The sequence below is a fragment of the Uranotaenia lowii genome, chromosome 1 (assembly GCF_029784155.1).
Source record: "Uranotaenia lowii strain MFRU-FL chromosome 1, ASM2978415v1, whole genome shotgun sequence".
Classification (NCBI taxonomy): domain Eukaryota; kingdom Metazoa; phylum Arthropoda; class Insecta; order Diptera; family Culicidae; genus Uranotaenia; species Uranotaenia lowii.
This window is the reverse complement of record NC_073691.1, coordinates 76,058,558-76,075,276: the sequence shown is the minus strand read 5'-3', so window position 1 is coordinate 76,075,276 and position 16,719 is coordinate 76,058,558. Positions and strand designations below refer to the sequence as shown.

The window sequence follows — 16,719 nt, the reverse complement described above, 5'->3', positions numbered from 1 at the left end:
GAAGTTCCTTTTGATAGTTTGTGTCCGTCGAAAGCGCCGTTGCCATGGCTTTGTTAACAATTTTCATAAATCCTTCAATCAACCCATTCTGTTGAGGATAAAATGGAGTTGAAAATATGTTTTGGATGCCTCTTGCCGAGCAATAGTTCTTGAACTCTTCTCCGTTGAAAGGGGGGCCGTTGTCCGATTTTATTGCTCTAGGAAATCCTTCTCGCTCAAAGATACCTTCCAGTACCGTTTTATTAAATTCGAATTTCGTAGATCTAACGACGCGTGCCACAGCATATCTAGTTCTAAGGTCTATCACAACGAGAATCAAAATACCGTTAAGTTTTGCGTAAGGCCCATTATAATCAATTGCAATTGTGTCCCAGGCAATTTTAGGCGCAAAACAGCGTTGCATAGGAGTTGGTCTTTCCGGTTTACCGTTTATTGCGCAGCTTACGCACGTTTTAACCCATTCTTCCGCATCTTTTCCAATTTTTGGCCACCAAACTCTTCGCCGGAAAATGAAAATATACACTTTTCACTCACAAAATATTCACTGTTACCCCCAAGAATATCAATTTTACCCCATTTGGGGTAATTTACCCCGGTTCCCCGACCGCTGCTCTACATCCTTGAGTATTCGCGTCATTTCGCGCTGAAAAATTTCAGGCGCGCAATTCACGCCAAACATGAGCCTGGTGAAGCGGAACATTCCCGCCTCGGACAGAAACGTGGTTAGTTCACGAGATTCTTCAGAAAGCTCCAGATGGTAAAATGCGTCCGAAAGGTCAAGTTTCGTGAAAAATCTGGATTGGGGTACGAGAAACGTTTTCTGGATCACTAAACAGGGGGCCTCTCATAATTTTATTTTTAATGACTTGGAAAGTGATTATGCAAATGGATCCATACTTGGTTTGGAGAGGAATTTTATAAAAGTCAATCATTTTTTGGGGCAGAATTTAGGAACTTATGAATAAATAAATACAGAATCTTGATTTTAGATAAAAAACAAAGATTGGAAATCAAATATTAGGCCAGGTTTTGAAAACAGAAAAGAATATTTAAGAAAACAATAATTAATTTCTTTTGTTAAATTTCCATCAATTATAGAAAGTGTAGCAAAGCACACCGGGTCAGCACAAAACTTAGAAAATTAACTCAAATTCTTCTTTATATTTGTAATTTTCAGCTGATTTATGTGTACAAATTAATTATGATTAAAAATTTGAAATCTGGAAATGGAATTGAAAAACAAATTTTTAAGTTAATGTTCTCTTGAGTTCCTCAACAATTTTATGTTGATTAAAAAAACTCATTTACAAACTACAGCTTGTCTGAATATTGAATCTGAATTCTGAACCTGAATTCAAAAATTTGAACTTTGATTTTCTATACGATTTCTGGAATGAACAAAGAAAACGATTTCCGAATCTTAATTCCAGCTCGGAATTTTAGGAACCAGGTTTTAGAGCCTGATGAATGATGAATCTATATCTGAGTTTTCAATTTTGAATCGCCATTTAGATGTTTTAAATGTATAAATTTTGTGTTAGAACAAAGTTTAAGAACTTCGATTTTGAATGTAAAACAAAATTCTTCTTTTTTTCGGAAAACTATTATCAAAATATTGAAAATGGATATGATTTTAGAAAAACATGATTCAAGTTTGATATGAAATGCAAAACCAAACTTGAACCAGGATTTCAAAGCAGCTTTTCATTTCTAACTTCTTATAATTATTCGAACCGAAAATCAAGAATCCTCAACTGGATACAGAATCAGAAAAACGAAAATAGAATAACAATTTTGTTTATGGAAACGTCCAAAATGGGTTCAATTTAAAATTTAATATTCAGACCAAAATTTCTATAAACAAGTGAGAAAGTTTTGAAAAACTGTATCAGAATTTGGAACTTGGGATTGGTTTTTAAGGATTTGGCATTAGTTTTCAATCTGATTGTTACTCTAGAATAACTTTACTCTATTATCATAATTTGATTATGAATTTGAAACTTTGAGTGTTGAGTAGAATACCTCGCTTGCTTTTTTGGACCCTCATGGGGGGGGGGGGGGTTTAACCCCCAAAACCCCCCCCGTTCCTACGGCCATGGTGCACAGATAATGGTGTTTGCGAACAAATTGATTAAAGTGTCAAGTGAACATAAAAAGGACACATTACAAACAGAAATCAATTTGAATTCCTGATCAGTTTAGTACCGATCAGTCGGGTTATGGAGTATTTGTTCCTAGGCTTGCAGAGTGCGTTCAAAATAAAAGTAATGTTGCGAAATTAAAGATTTCAAGAATTCATTAAGGGTTCTCAAGAAAATTTGTTTATTTGGATGGATCCGAATAAAGTTACCATCCACCAAACTTCCAGAAGTGTCATATTGACACTAAAGAGTGGATTATTGGTTAAAGCAGGCCCGTGCGAAGGGGGGGAGGGGGGGGGGGGGGGTTTGAAATTCAAATTTAGCCGACAATAATACACAAGAAGCAAGTAATATGATTTCTAAACCATTTTCTCACTAATAATTATCACACAAACTCTAAAAATAATTAATTTTACTAATAAAATTAATCAACATTTTAAAAACGAATGAAAAGGAATGTTTCAAACCAATGCTATATCTGATCATTCAAAATGATATTCCTTATTCTGAACTAGAAATTAGCTTGAAAATAATTTCTAAGAAGTCTTGATATCAAATTAGACATCAATATTTCTGAAACATTAGAAAAAGAATGCAAATCAAAATTTCGAATAAAGCTTCGGACATAAGAATTATGGCACAGATATAGAATTCATAAAACATAACACCAGATTTAAAAAAAACTGAATTTTCAAATAAATGTCAGATAACGTAATATATTTACCATGATGAAAAATTGTTGGAAAAATCATAATGATTGTTATTTATTATTCATCTTATTTTAAATTTCTTTTCTTCATTTTCAATGGAAGGATCGAAAAAAAAAATTTGGAATTTGGGAAAAAAAACTAACATGATTAGAAATGTGAATTTTCGATTATGAAAAACATTTTGAACTTCAAAAGTTGATATTTGTAATTTTTATTTGATAAAAAGATGAAAAAATTTAAATTTTTTTTTTTCAAGACTACCAGTGATAAAAGTCAAAGATAAAACCCTTTTCTGAATCAAAATTCGTTCAGAAATTGATTTAAAAGGCCAAAAAAGATCTGAAGTTCGAAATAATAACTCTATACGTATGTTTATAACACAACGTGTTCAATTATACTGACAAATTACAGATTAGGAAATGATCAATAAGAAGCTGATAAAATAAAAATAATTAAATCCAAGTTTTGCTGTAAATATTCAATGCTCAAAGATAATACAAATTTTGATAAAATTGCGTAAAATTTGAACTTCAAAGTTGCTACTTCAAATCATGATCGATTAAAAACACATTATTTAATATAATGAAAATTAAAGTTAAAAATTTCAAGATCTGAATATTTTGTCACTATCAATTGGAATATTGGGTTCTGATAAGGACAAAAGATGGAAACTATGTTCTTCTTATTAAAAATGCAGTTTCAAAGGTAGAAGAAGATTATGTTTTCAAAACACAAAAATTCAGATTTAAAAAACGAAGACAAACTTAAAAAAAATATTTCGTGAAATTGAAATAGTTAGACTTTGAAATTCGGTTTATTTTTTTTTTAAATTAAAACGAAATATGAAGAAAAAGAAGATAAGTTTTAAAAGTTGTTAGAAGGGTTTTTTTCATTAAACTCGTCCAATAATTTTAAAAGGATTTTAAACAGGATTTGATTGAATGATTCATTTGGTAGATTTAAACGTCCTGAACTCGAATCTGTTGTCAAATTTCATCAATTACCTTGCGTTTTAGTGAGATGAAGTTTATAAGCTTGAAAATGTATCAGTTTTGAGCGAAATTAATCATCGATTACTGATGAAGTAATACTGTATATTCAATTTGATTTAAAATTTCATTAAAGATGGGAAAAAGTACACAAATTGAAAACCTTTATAACTTTTTTGCAGAATTCAAAATTACTTGAAGTCTTGAAGAAAATTGAAAATTGATTTATACCTTTTTTTAGATCATGTGATTTTGTTTTAAAGTTTTGTTAAAATAATGCAGAAATTTCTAAAATGATTTTGAAATATTTGCAAAAAATATTCAAAAAACAAAAGCTGATAGCAAAACTGCATCTTTAGATCCAGGACACATAAATAAGTCAAAATAAGCTTTTAAATTCTTTGCACCTCGAAGGATGGTAATTTCGTGGCATTGTGTAATTTTTCAAAACGTCATTGAATGTGATGTTGAGCACTTAGAAGAACAAATAACACCAAATAAAATTGAGACTGAAGTTGGTTTCTATTTCATATCAGCACAATTTTTTGTAAATCAAATTTTTAAATAAATAAGTAGAGAACACTAGGTTTTAGATTTTAATATGCTTATTCTGATGACCATCGTTAGTCATGATTCATGGCTTCCAACTTGTAGATGCATAAAATTAATATTCGATGAATTAATTTTGAAGTTACGCTATTTCAAATTCTGAAGTTGTTTTGTTACACTTCTGAATAAAAGCCTATTTTAAAGACGAGGAAGGGATATTGTATGTCAAGTTTAAAGCCTAGGGCGATTTAAGACTACTTTTCGCCGGAGTCGAGAAAAATTTCTGACTTCCTTGCTAACATTTATTTGACACCTTTTAGGATCAAGTAATTTCTCTTTACTTTTTTGAAAATTTTACTTGAAAAAAATCTTCATGGGGGGGAGAAAACCCCCCCCGTTCGCACGGCCTAGGGTTAAAGGTTCAAAAAATGACACGATGTCTTTGTTGTAGATGTTCAATTGTACGTTTAACAAATCACTTCATCTGTCTATTTGACTGTTATGGTTTATTAAGTCGGGAGATTACAATAGAGAGTAAACTCTTTGCCTTTGAAATGGTAATAATCAAAACTCCACAACAGCTTCACAATTTGCAACAATTTGCATCAATTCGGACATTTTCACTCTCGCTGAGCACTGATTTCTCTCATTTGATCTCAAATTTACTCATTTTCAATCAATGGCAGCACAATTTGTGTGATCGTTGACGTACCGTCTCTTTAATCTCTGTCCCCCGTCTTAAGTTCAACAAAATGATTTATCATTAAATCACTGTTCCGATTCAAAACATCCTAGAATAAGCTTAAAGCGGAATGCATGCTTACAATTCCTGTCGGAAGCATATCTCAAAAACCACACGCATTCCTGAAATCGAAACCGCTCACGTGCTTTCCGACGAAAATGCAAGTGAGTGTAAATTTCTAAATCAAAACATTGATGCAGTGGACTGAGTTTGCAAAAAAAAAAATTGTTTGTAAACAAAACGATGCTGTGTATGATAACAAACGCACACATACTATACTGTTCAGCATTTTATACACACACATACATATTTGCATATTTTGTGATCATTTGTTCTTTGAGCTCATGAAAGTTAAAGCCGGTTGTGGTTGGTAAAATGTCGATAAAACAAATTAGTGCAACAGATTTGTCCAACTATGTAGAAACTTAAATATGAATTAAGTCATTCAGAACTTCTGAACTTCAATGTGGAAATAAACAAAAACAACACGTCTTCAGTGAGTGAGAAACAAGTTGTCTGGAACCTCTACTCACTCCGAGTGTTTAACAAATGACTTGTCGGGAGATATTGTAATCTTCGATGGGGCGAACGTCTTGAAAGAGTATGGAGCACATTTCAATTGAACTAGAATTCTTTTCAATCATTGCGAATTTAGTTTTCCTTCACTGAAGAGGTTAATCTCAATCAAGAGCCTAACCGTAACAATTGAACAGTTGAGCAACTATTATGCAATTGTTGATTCACTTTACTGTTTACACCGGTTTAAACTCACCTCAGAGAACTACTTTTCCTGGTTCAAGCTAAGCCGGTCACACTTTCCAATTTTTCTGCCTCAAAAACGTATCCCAAGTCCTGAAAACTGGCGCAAACAACTTCCAAAAACAACACCGATAAAATGTTCCACACTTTAATCCGAAAATCGTACGTAAACGCTGCAGAATAACCGAAATTCCAGCAAACACGTGGCTAGCGCGTTGTTTGGCTAAACGATTGCAACGAATCCTAACCGACCGATAGTTGAAAACGTACTGACTAACTGAGTCAGGCAATAGTTTGCATATACTGCTTGATACCTTCCTACCTACTCCTGGAAGAACCTGGAGAGCGCAGAACGGGTTAGCTTTCGTTGTGGTAGTTGTGGCCTGTCTAAGAAGCGGAACCGAGGATCAGGAGGACGCTGAGGAGCTCCTTCTGGGGAAGAACCGGCTACAAGAAGGAAAAATAAAAATACGACGCCGGGTGCCAAAGTGAGAGTAGGTATCATCCATCCAGCAACTATTCGCATCAGCAGTTGGACTATTTTCTTACCGGCTTCTCTACATGTGAAGTGATATGGCAGAAAACGTTAACTTGCAGTATTGTATTACCAAAATAATGTGTATGTCCTTTTTTAAATCAATTTAGACTAGTGATTTATCGTAGACTTTTTTCATGGCAGAGAAGTGACAGCTGTCAAATATTACAGATCTTTTTCCGGGAAATAACTACCGAAACTCAGCTGATCATAAATAACTGAGATTATCTATCAAAATCTTGTCAGTTATCAACGTGACAGTTCGTTACATTACCGAACAACCGCTAATGTTGAACCGAAATGCCTGTAATTATTACCAAATGGTCGGTAATATTAAGCCGAAAAACTATAAAAGCTTGGTAATATATACCGAACACGGTAGAGTTTTCCGAAATACCTGTTGTTATTGCCGAAATACTTGAAAATTTTACTGAATACCTGTTATTTTTATCTAACGATCTGTAAATATTACCGAAATACCGAAATTGTTTTACCGAAAAGTTGTTCTGGAATTCGGTAAAAAAGTTTGGTAATATTTACCGAAAACTGGTTATTTTTAACCGAATTATCGGTAACTTTTAACAAAATAATCGGTAAAGTTTACCGAAATATCTGTTATTTTTCAACAGTTTGTCGGGATTTTTCACCGAAAAATCTGTATCTTTTACTGAAATGCCGGTAATAATTGCCGAAAACCGTTAGACGTTTGGTGATTTCAGCTTAAATGAGCAGCGTATTATAAGCTAAAATCACCGAACATTTTACGGATTTCGGTGAAAATTTTCGAAAATTTTACAGTATTCGTAATGTTTACCGAATACTGTAAAATTTCAGCTTTTCCAGAAGACGCTTTAAGCGAAAAATTTCAATTCAACAACAGGCTCAGTGAAATCGACGTTTTCGGCCTGAAGCGCTTCTGGAACGAAATTTTCGACTCGTGTCATCTCGCATCGAACGTTGTTCAATATAAACTTCATATTTATTTTATTCCTTATGAACAAAATGTTAACAAATAACACTCGGAAACAGATCCTTGAAAATCCTATTTCTAAAGAACCGCAATACAAGTTCAACTAAACAAGCTGGACAATTGTTATGGCTGTGAATCAGACGACTACCGATACCGATTTTGATGATGGTGAACCGTTTGGTAAGGCGTAGTTGTTTTAGAAATGGGACACTTTGTTTTGCTCATATCTCATTTACTGGTTATCTGGTTATTGAACATTCAAAGTTTGGACAGCATTTTGTTGCCTGTTGAAAGAACTATCAGACCTACTTTTTTCAAAATTTTAAATTTATGCGTTTCTGAGATATTTACGCTAACAAACCAGTATTCACCGCCTAACTCTATATTTGATAACGAGATCATGAACCGAAATTTCTCGGCTTCGGAACTTAATGTAGCGCTAAAATAATGTGCTGGAAAATCCACCGGCCCAGATGAAATTTCATACTGTATGATAAGAAACATGCCTCCAGAAGCAAAAGCGATCATACTGGAGCTGTTTAACAACCTGTGGGAAAATTGAGAATACCCGGAAACATGGAGGGTAAGTAAGATCATCTCTATACCCAAACACGGTGGAACATCGGGAGAAGCAGACAACTTTCGACCGATTGCTCTTACTTCTTGCTTGGGAAAAATCTATGAGCGACTCATCAACCGTAGACTACAGCAATATCTTGAAAATGAGAACTTTCTTCATCCAAACCAACACGCATTTCGAAGTGGAATGGGAACTACAAGTCATCTGAGTCGATTGAAGGACATCCTCACTGAACATCGACACGAGAGGTTCATTCAGAAATAGTTTCTCTAGATTTCGCGAAGCCTTCGACCGAACGTGGCGACCGGGAATTCTTAGGGCACTGGAACAAACAAAGGTTGGCAATCGAATCTACCAGGTCACTAAAAATTTTCTTTCCTATAGAAAATTTTATGTTGCGATCGGCGGCACAGTCTCTTCTGCTAGACCTCAATCAACAGGAATACCTCAAGGATCAGTACTATCACCGACACTATTCATACTTGTCATGAATGGTGTATTTGAAACCATCCCTCGAAACATTACGGTCCTCATCTATGCAGATGATATTCTGTTAGTGGTAGGCGGAAAATTCATAGCGATATGTAGAAAAAAAACTGCAACACGGCATTGAATGCATTTTAAAATGGGCCGAAAATAATGGTTTTTCTATAAACGCACGAAAAAGTTCACTGATACACACATTTTCGAGGACAAAAACAAGAAAACATCGTTTTTCTCTTCTCAAAAAATTGACGGTGAATGGAGAAGAAATCGAACGTACTAGAAACACGAGAATCTTGGGAATTATAATAAACCAGAATGGAAACGCCAATGTCCATACAAAACACATCAAGAAAGAACGTACTCGCAGAATTCTCTTCTTAAAAGTTTTGGCCAGTTTGGGAAAGCAAGAAACTCTACTAAAAATAGGGTTTGCCACAGTGCTATCAAAGTTATTCTATGGTTGTGAACTATTAGAACCAGAAGATATGATGCAACTGCAAACAGTTTACAACAACCTACTTCGTACTGCCTCGGGTGCTTTTTGTACATCACCTATAGAAGCACTTCAAGTAGAAAACGGAGTACTTCCGTTCACTTCCTTAACGGCAATTACTTGGATTAGAAAAGCCATCTGGATTGCTGAAAGAAAGAAAATGAGTGAAAATTTCCTTTTGAATAGAGCCAACCGATCATTACAAGAATTAACAGATCTTCGACTTCCCCCAATACTCGGACTGTCCTCTGAAACGACAAGGAACTGGTACGAAACTCCACCAAAAATAGACTGGTCCATCAAAAGACAGTTCAAATCAGGAGAAAGCAGTAGACAAGCGGTTGTCTTGTTTAACTCACTGAAAAACAACAAATTATCCACAAAGATGAATGTTATACCGATGGCTCTTTAGCAAATGGCAAAATAGGCATTGGTGTTTTCCACCCCGGTGGGGAAAACATTTCGAGAAAATTACCAGAAGCCTATTCAATTTTCTCCACAGAGGCAGCAGCAATACTTTCAGCAATTAATAACGTCGAAACACCAACGGCTATCTACACCGACTCAGCAAGTGTTTTAATGGCACTAGAATCCGGAATTAAACACCCACTGATACAAAAAATTCAGAAGCATGAAAACTTGAAACATGTTGTCTTCATTTGGGTCCCAAGTCATAGCGGGAAACAAAAAAAGCAGACCGATTGGCAAATGCAGGAAGAGACGCAGAAATCTTATCAATAGGAATACCAAAAAATGACGCAATGAAGTGGATAAAATTAAAAATTTGGGAAAACACATACATCTACATGGAGAAACAACACAACGAACAAGTTAAGAGAAGTATAAATGGCGACCTGCAAATGGAGAGATATGGAAAACAAGAAAGACCAGCGCATCCTGACAAGGCTGAGGTCACATGGAGATGACACACGATTATCTTTTGAAGAAAGAAGACCCTCCAGTGTGCAATACTTGTAACGTGATTTTAACAGTGATACACATTCTACTAGAGTGCATAAAATACAACACACAAAGAAGTAATTTATTACAAGGAACAACATTGGAATCAGTGCTACAAAACAAAGCGAAGAAAAGAAAGTGCTAGAGTTCATAAGAAAGTGTGATTTGAGTGATATTTGATGTACAAATGGGAGGGTGAAAACGTATCGTTAATCCCTCGATAAATAAAGCATACAAAAAAAATATCTCATTTACTGGTTATCTATTGCATATTCAAAGTTTGGACAGCATTTTGTTGCCTGTTGAAAGTACTATCAGACCTATTTTTCAAAATAGCTTTAGTACAATCCGGATAAGTTCAAAGTACTTCAACAATGAATGGAATTATTTGCACAAAACACTATTTACAAACATAAGAATATATGTTAATCATCTGATAGCCTACATAGATCGCTCAGAACTGATACATATCAGTTATGATCCTAAAGGTTGAAAGTCGTTAGGGGAAGAAAATCAGCATCGAGACGTTCGTTGCTGATAGTCTGCGTCCTTTTTTACCTCATCATGTATCGCAAAAGTGTTTCAAATACAGAAGCGTCGTTGTCATGCATGATTGTTTGTATGATTTGGTTGAAAAATTAAAATTTGACTGCTTTGATTTTTTGGCTCTGAATGTAGTCAAGCATGGCTCAGTGAAAATGATTGATTTTCGGAAGCATGCTTCAATGGCTTCTAAAAACTTCATGTCCACAAATAATTATACCGCTTGCCTTGCACATCAAAAATTTCAAGGTTAATGGAACATCTAATTGACGTTGTCAGATTTTTTTTTTGGTTTCAGTCGTTATTTTGAAATTTACAAATACATACGATTTTCACCCTACTAAGAAAAAAAAGTAAGTTGAAATAAACTTTTTTAATAAAAAAAAAAAATCAAATATAAATGTTTGAAAATTTATAGCTATTGTATATTTGTGATTTCACAATGCAGAAAGAACCAAATGCAGTTATTTTTGGTTTTGTTCGAACTGAATCTTATATTTTTTTTTTCTGTCAAAAATGTTTTTAAATAAAAAGCGTAACGGTGCTGCATACATTCAGGGGTAAAAAATATTATACCTGAAATCATAAAAATTAAAGTTTTGGATGAATGAAATTTCAAAATTAACAAACGCGTGATTCAAAACAATCATATTCCAGCATATGGAAACGATATTTAAAAGGTGAATTTTTTATTTGCATTTTAGCCCAGACTGGTAACTGTATTATAAAAATGTTTATTTTAATAATTTTGGCGATTGTTACAAAATATGTTTACACCAACAGTGTTGGTACAGGATAATAAATGCAATTTTGATTTGTAGGTGATTTTGAAGGTGATCACTAAGTCAATTTTTTACGAATCGAAAAATGTAGAAATTTGTACATCCTTTGCTCGATATTTTAAATTTTCTATGACATTTAAAAACTATCCCCCGATGTGAGAAACTTTGTCATCATCATTTAGTTATCGTTGAATGATAACTTTATTGCATTATATTGAAATAAAAATTGAATTAGTGTTGTGGTACACAAATGTTGCATCTTACACTGCTGTTGCATGATGCCCTGTTTGAGGGAACTTATTTGTATCCTTTACATTGAATTTTTTACTTAATGAAATATAATAGATGTATCCATTGGAAATGTTTAATTTTCTATTGTAATAAGCCCAGTTTCCACTTTTTTCTTCAAAGCTAGCATAAAAGAATATTGTGTAGGATTTTAATAGTCCATATTTCTCTATTCATTATCAAAAAACGTTATAAAAGTTATAAAAAGGTGAGTTTTAACATTTTCGTAGGTAATGGAAAGAATAAGAGAAACATAAGGTATCAAAGAAAGAAAAAACATAAACCATTAATATAATGATATCAAACTTTCATTTGGGAATTTAAAACCCTCTGAACCTAAGCTCCTGCTTAGGTGCGATTGGGTTCAAGAACAGAAAGTTTAAATAAAAAAGTTTTTGAAGTTTTCCTTAGAACAGTTGTTTGATTATTTTTTTTTAAATATGTAATGTCAGGGGATCGTATCACGGGCAATTAATTCGGGTTAAAACACAAACACACGACGCGTTACTTTACGAATAGCAACCGTTTATTAAATTTAGAAATTTTTAGGAAAACAGAACTTTATTTCACGTGTTCTTATATAAAACTTTTATTCTTCTGCTGTTGGTGACCGGTTAGATACTGTTCGTTCGAAAGTAATTACTAAAGTAAAAGACCAGAAATTGCCAAAAAACTTAATACCGCGCAAACTATTGTGCATCGAGATGCGTTTTTCTAAGCAGGGCCGGACTGCAGGTTTACAAGTAGGAGATGGATTCTGCTTAACGCAGTCAAATTTAAATTCAAATTCATGTATATAATAAAGCTAGAAACTATCAAAATACATACAAATTTATCAGTTTTGAATTTTTCGGAAACTTCCATCGACTGCATAAAAGGGACGTCGTTTATAATTCAACATTCAAAAATTTAAAGCGCTTTGAGAGCTTTGAGACCCGTTTATTCATTCCAAGGTTGCCGAGCACATTCTGTGTTATGGCGGAAAAAAATCCTGATTTTCTGTGATTTAACCCATTAAACCTGTTATGGTTTTCTGTGATCCGTTGATTTAATTGAAAAGTCATGAAAAAAGGTCTTTTCTACATTTAACTTGAGAAAAAATCTATTGACACTCACCCTTATTCTTGTTTACGGCGTATCTGTCGTTCGTTCGAACGGATACTTTCGATCGAATTCGAAAAAGGTATTCTTGTTTTCGTTCGAACGCGATACGTTCGATGTTGGTGTTACCAGATGAATTTCGAAATTTCTAAGCAGCCCTGTTGTATTGAAATGACATTTTCGTCTGCCAATCAAACGTAAACAATCGTTCTGTGTGATTTTGTGAAATTTGGCTATCGGAAGGAGTACGGCAAGGAACCAAGCAAACGACCCACGGACAGGGACAAAAATAATTTTTCATCGAACGGATGTGGCTCGTCAACAAAACCATCAACGGCAGCTGCTAAAACCAGTTAATATTGAGGCTTTTTTTGTGATAGCAAGAAGTTCAACAAGTCGGAGCCGATGGGAGTGGTGCTATCGCTGTTGCTGCTGGAAAGTTCCCCCGCCGTAGGAGATCGAAACTCGACGCTGAATTGCGATATAAAAATTAAAACTTATTTAATAAAAAATAGTTTTTTAACCTTAAATATTGTCATTTTTCAATCAAAGATACAATTTTGAAACCTTTACCCCGAAAAAAACAATTTTTTAACTCTACAATCGATTCTATACATTGGCAGAGGTTTCCGAGTTAGTTGGCTCAATTCGGTCTCGATTGAATTTATTTATGTTTAGTTCACGAACCCCTTTTTTCTAAATTTTTCTTGAATTTACACAAAATACATTGTTATTTTTAACCGCTTTTGTATTTTTTAATCGGTATTGAATTGATCAAACGGTAATGATTCGCAGTTTCAGACTCGCGTTTGTCAGTTCATAGAAAAAATACGTTCGTTCGAAAACGAGAATGCAATTTTTTGTTCGTACGAATGATGTTCGAAAAATCAAACGGTTCCAACGGTTCTCATTCGTTCGAACGAAAACAAGAATGCAAAATTACAAAACTTTCGAACGAATGCTATTCGATCGAAAACGAGAATAAGGGTGACTATCAATTTTGTCATAGTTTGCAAATCAAAGTAAAAAAATCAATATTAATATTGACATAAAATATTTCAAATTTTGTATAAAAAAGTTCAAAATTCAAAAAATCTGTTAAATTTGAGAATATTTCTTAAATTCTGTGTTTTGCGATACACATTCTGTGATGAAAATTTGCTCAAAATTGTGTGAATTTAATGATTTCTCTGATACTTCGGCAACCTTGATTTATTCTGCAAGATCAAATCAAATCAATCATTTACAGTTTTGAATTCGATTGTATTGTCTCAAGTACTGCGATTTTAACATTTTCAAAGTCATGTTATAGCTTCTACGCCTCAAAACTGTTATCGCTGATAGTTTTTATTACACTGCGAATGCATTCTCCGTCAACCGAATTCAACGTGTGAGTGAATGCGTTCCGACGCGATATCGCATTTCGCAAACACGTGCGAGCCGAAGAACGGCGGAATTCAAAGCGCCTACAGGTAGGCAACAAAGGAAAGGGGAAACGTTTCTCAAACTTTTTCTCTAGTGAACTGACAACAAGCAGAGCGGTTTAAACTTGTACAATTTATTAAGTGTCTTGAAAATTTTCTCCTAACATAATTACACAGCAACAATTCAAAGTATGTATACCTAGTGTCTTAGATAGTAGAAACATTGGAATTGCTTTTCGATCAGTGAGAAGCGGCGCGGTCTGAATCCTAAAAATAACGTTATAATTTTATATTTTAATTTTTTTTTTGTTAAAACATTTTTCATACGCTTGCTCCCTACTGTACACGACCAACCAAATTTTAAAACATTATTTCTTTCCAAATTTTTAAATATACACTTTTAAATCTACACATTAAAGAGATGATTATTGATTCAAGTAAGTCCTAACAAGTGAAAAGTGAAAAAAAAAGTTGTAAGTCTAAAATTGATTTAATTTTTAAGCTAACGATTGTGTAAAGAAAGCAAAGTACAAAGAACAAGTATACATAAGGGGAAACAAATAATGGCATTAACAGATCGTAACCGTAGTTGGGGGCTACGTAAAGGTAAAAATTCTCGCGTACTTACATTACTCATTCGTCATACCGATTTCTTACGTCACTCAATTTATTCACAATCGTACGGTTAACTATAAGTTGATTACTAAACTTAATATTTGCACATATTTAACTGATATCTTGAAGATCTTTTTTTATGTAATGTATGTCATAGTGTTTTGGTGTTTTACAATTTATATGGTAAAACAAGGTCGAGTTATGTGATTAATTTCTCTCTTAAACGTTCTATCCCTCATTGAGAAGTCAACTCAGTCTGAAAGAAGTGAGGGAACCAGACCTCAACCTCCAATTTCGTTTTGACGAACATTAAACCTTTCATCGATTTTTGGACTAAATATTCATATTTAGGCAACAACGAAGTTGGTTGACTTTTGTGTTTTTGAGCTTTCTTTTTTTTTTGTTACTCATTTCGTCTAATTCGTTCCCTATATTACACGGAGGCCGCGATCGTTTCCCGAATCCACTGCGTGTTGGAGGTAATTTTGTCGTACATCCGTGGTCGTTCGACGCCATTTGGGGCGCAAGCGATCCGCCATGAGGCCACCCCCACCAGGGCCCACTTCCGTTCGGTTGGCAGCAGACAGAGGACCGGACTTCCGGCAAACTCCTCCTCGCTGCAGTCCTGCTTATGGTAGGCAGCCTCCGTACACATGCTATTAACGGTGGCGATCGAGATATTTTCACAGGGCTTCATATCGCTTATCTTGAGCTGCACTCGCTGCAGATGATCCCTCTGACGGCTCCAACCGAGCGTATTACAGTTGGTCCACAGGGTGGGTTTCGATTTCGGTGCCTGGAAGCTCTGTCCGATGTAGTTCAGCGGTGAAACGTAGTTGTTAGTCTGCGGTGAGTTCTCCGGAAGTGGGTAAGGATTTTTCGTGCCAGCAATCACACCCACAGCTTCCGCTTTCGGAATTTGTGAACCCTCATCTGTAAACTCTACGGCAAATTCGTTCACCTGATAGCGAGATGACTCGGTGATTTCGCTGTACTCTTCCGATGTTCCATCCTCATCGCCGGGGGTTTCGAAGTACTGCCGGTATTCCTTGATACGTCGCTTGGGGGCCCGTGTTTTGGAGAATTTCTCGGCATGAGGCGTCGGTTTGACACCGCTGTCCGCGCGATCGATCGTTTCCTTCAGCGGGATGTCCGGGAGGCAGATTGGTCGAACGAAGTCCGAATACACTATCGGCGTTTCCAGGCGGACTAGCGCTGCAGTGCTACCTTCAACAGGGGATTTTACCATGCCAATCTGAAATTATATTTAATTTTAGTCAACATAATTCTATAAGTTTTAAAATAACAGTAGTTAGGTAATGTTACAATTCTTCTCCTCTGGGTCCAGGGTGCGTTCGATGAAAGGCGGACGGCACCGAAGATGGCGATCCAGGTTGCCTTCGCCTGTCCTTGGAAGCACGATTCGGTCGTAAGAACCCAATCCGATGAAACCTGAGGAAAGAAGATTGTTTCAGTAGTGCTATTTAAAATGTTATTTATATTTTTCATATTAAAACGGTTTTTCATTCATCTTCGTTGTTAAGTCGTAAATGACATACAGATGTTCAAACGACTATAATCGAAACAAAAAAAAACAAAACCTCTTAGCGGTTTACTGAAGGTCGTATTATTTTGTATAAGCTTATCATTGTGATGACAAATTTTTGTAAAACATGCTGCCAGAAATATATCATACGAAAATGGTCGAGCCAGAAACCAATTGAAAGTTGGTTGAATTGAAAATACATGTCATTTGTTGCCTGTAGAATTATCTCAAACTACAGGTTGACAATCAAGTTCCCGTGTGTAAGGAGTGTGGTGAAAATGTATCTTGCTTAGGATAAATGTCGGTAAGAAAATGACAAGATAGGCTACAAGCAACAAGCAAGCAATGTTTTGGTTCTGCTCGCGGCAGCAGAAATTGTCTGCTGCTGTTCCGGATGCCAGAGGAACCGTTAGGAAACCGTAAGTTTCATCACCTCTCATCAATTCGTAGATTGAGAATGCTGTAAAAGTTTCGCGTGCCTCGCCCTTGGTAACGCCTTCGTGTAC

General features: G+C 35.0%; 2 protein-coding genes across 2 annotated transcripts in view; both read right to left on the bottom strand.

Annotated features, from left to right (window-relative positions):
• Positions 1–6,175, bottom strand: part of LOC129748897 (CAD protein) — a 58,611-nt gene extending 52,436 nt beyond the window's left edge. The window contains exon 1 of the mRNA XM_055743685.1: positions 5,904–6,175. The gene's annotated coding sequence lies outside the window, so the exon portion shown is untranslated. The remainder of the gene's footprint in view (positions 1–5,903) is intronic.
• A 7,997-nt stretch (positions 6,176–14,172) lies between these two features.
• Positions 14,173–16,719, bottom strand: part of LOC129746008 (uncharacterized) — a 269,649-nt gene continuing 267,102 nt past the window's right edge. Inside the window, exons 7-8 of the mRNA XM_055739429.1 lie at positions 15,994–16,119; positions 14,173–15,922 (exon numbers count right to left, since the gene is read on the bottom strand). Of these exons, the coding sequence (XP_055595404.1) occupies positions 15,101–15,922; positions 15,994–16,119 (948 nt within the window). The 3' untranslated portion in view covers positions 14,173–15,100. The remainder of the gene's footprint in view (positions 15,923–15,993; positions 16,120–16,719) is intronic.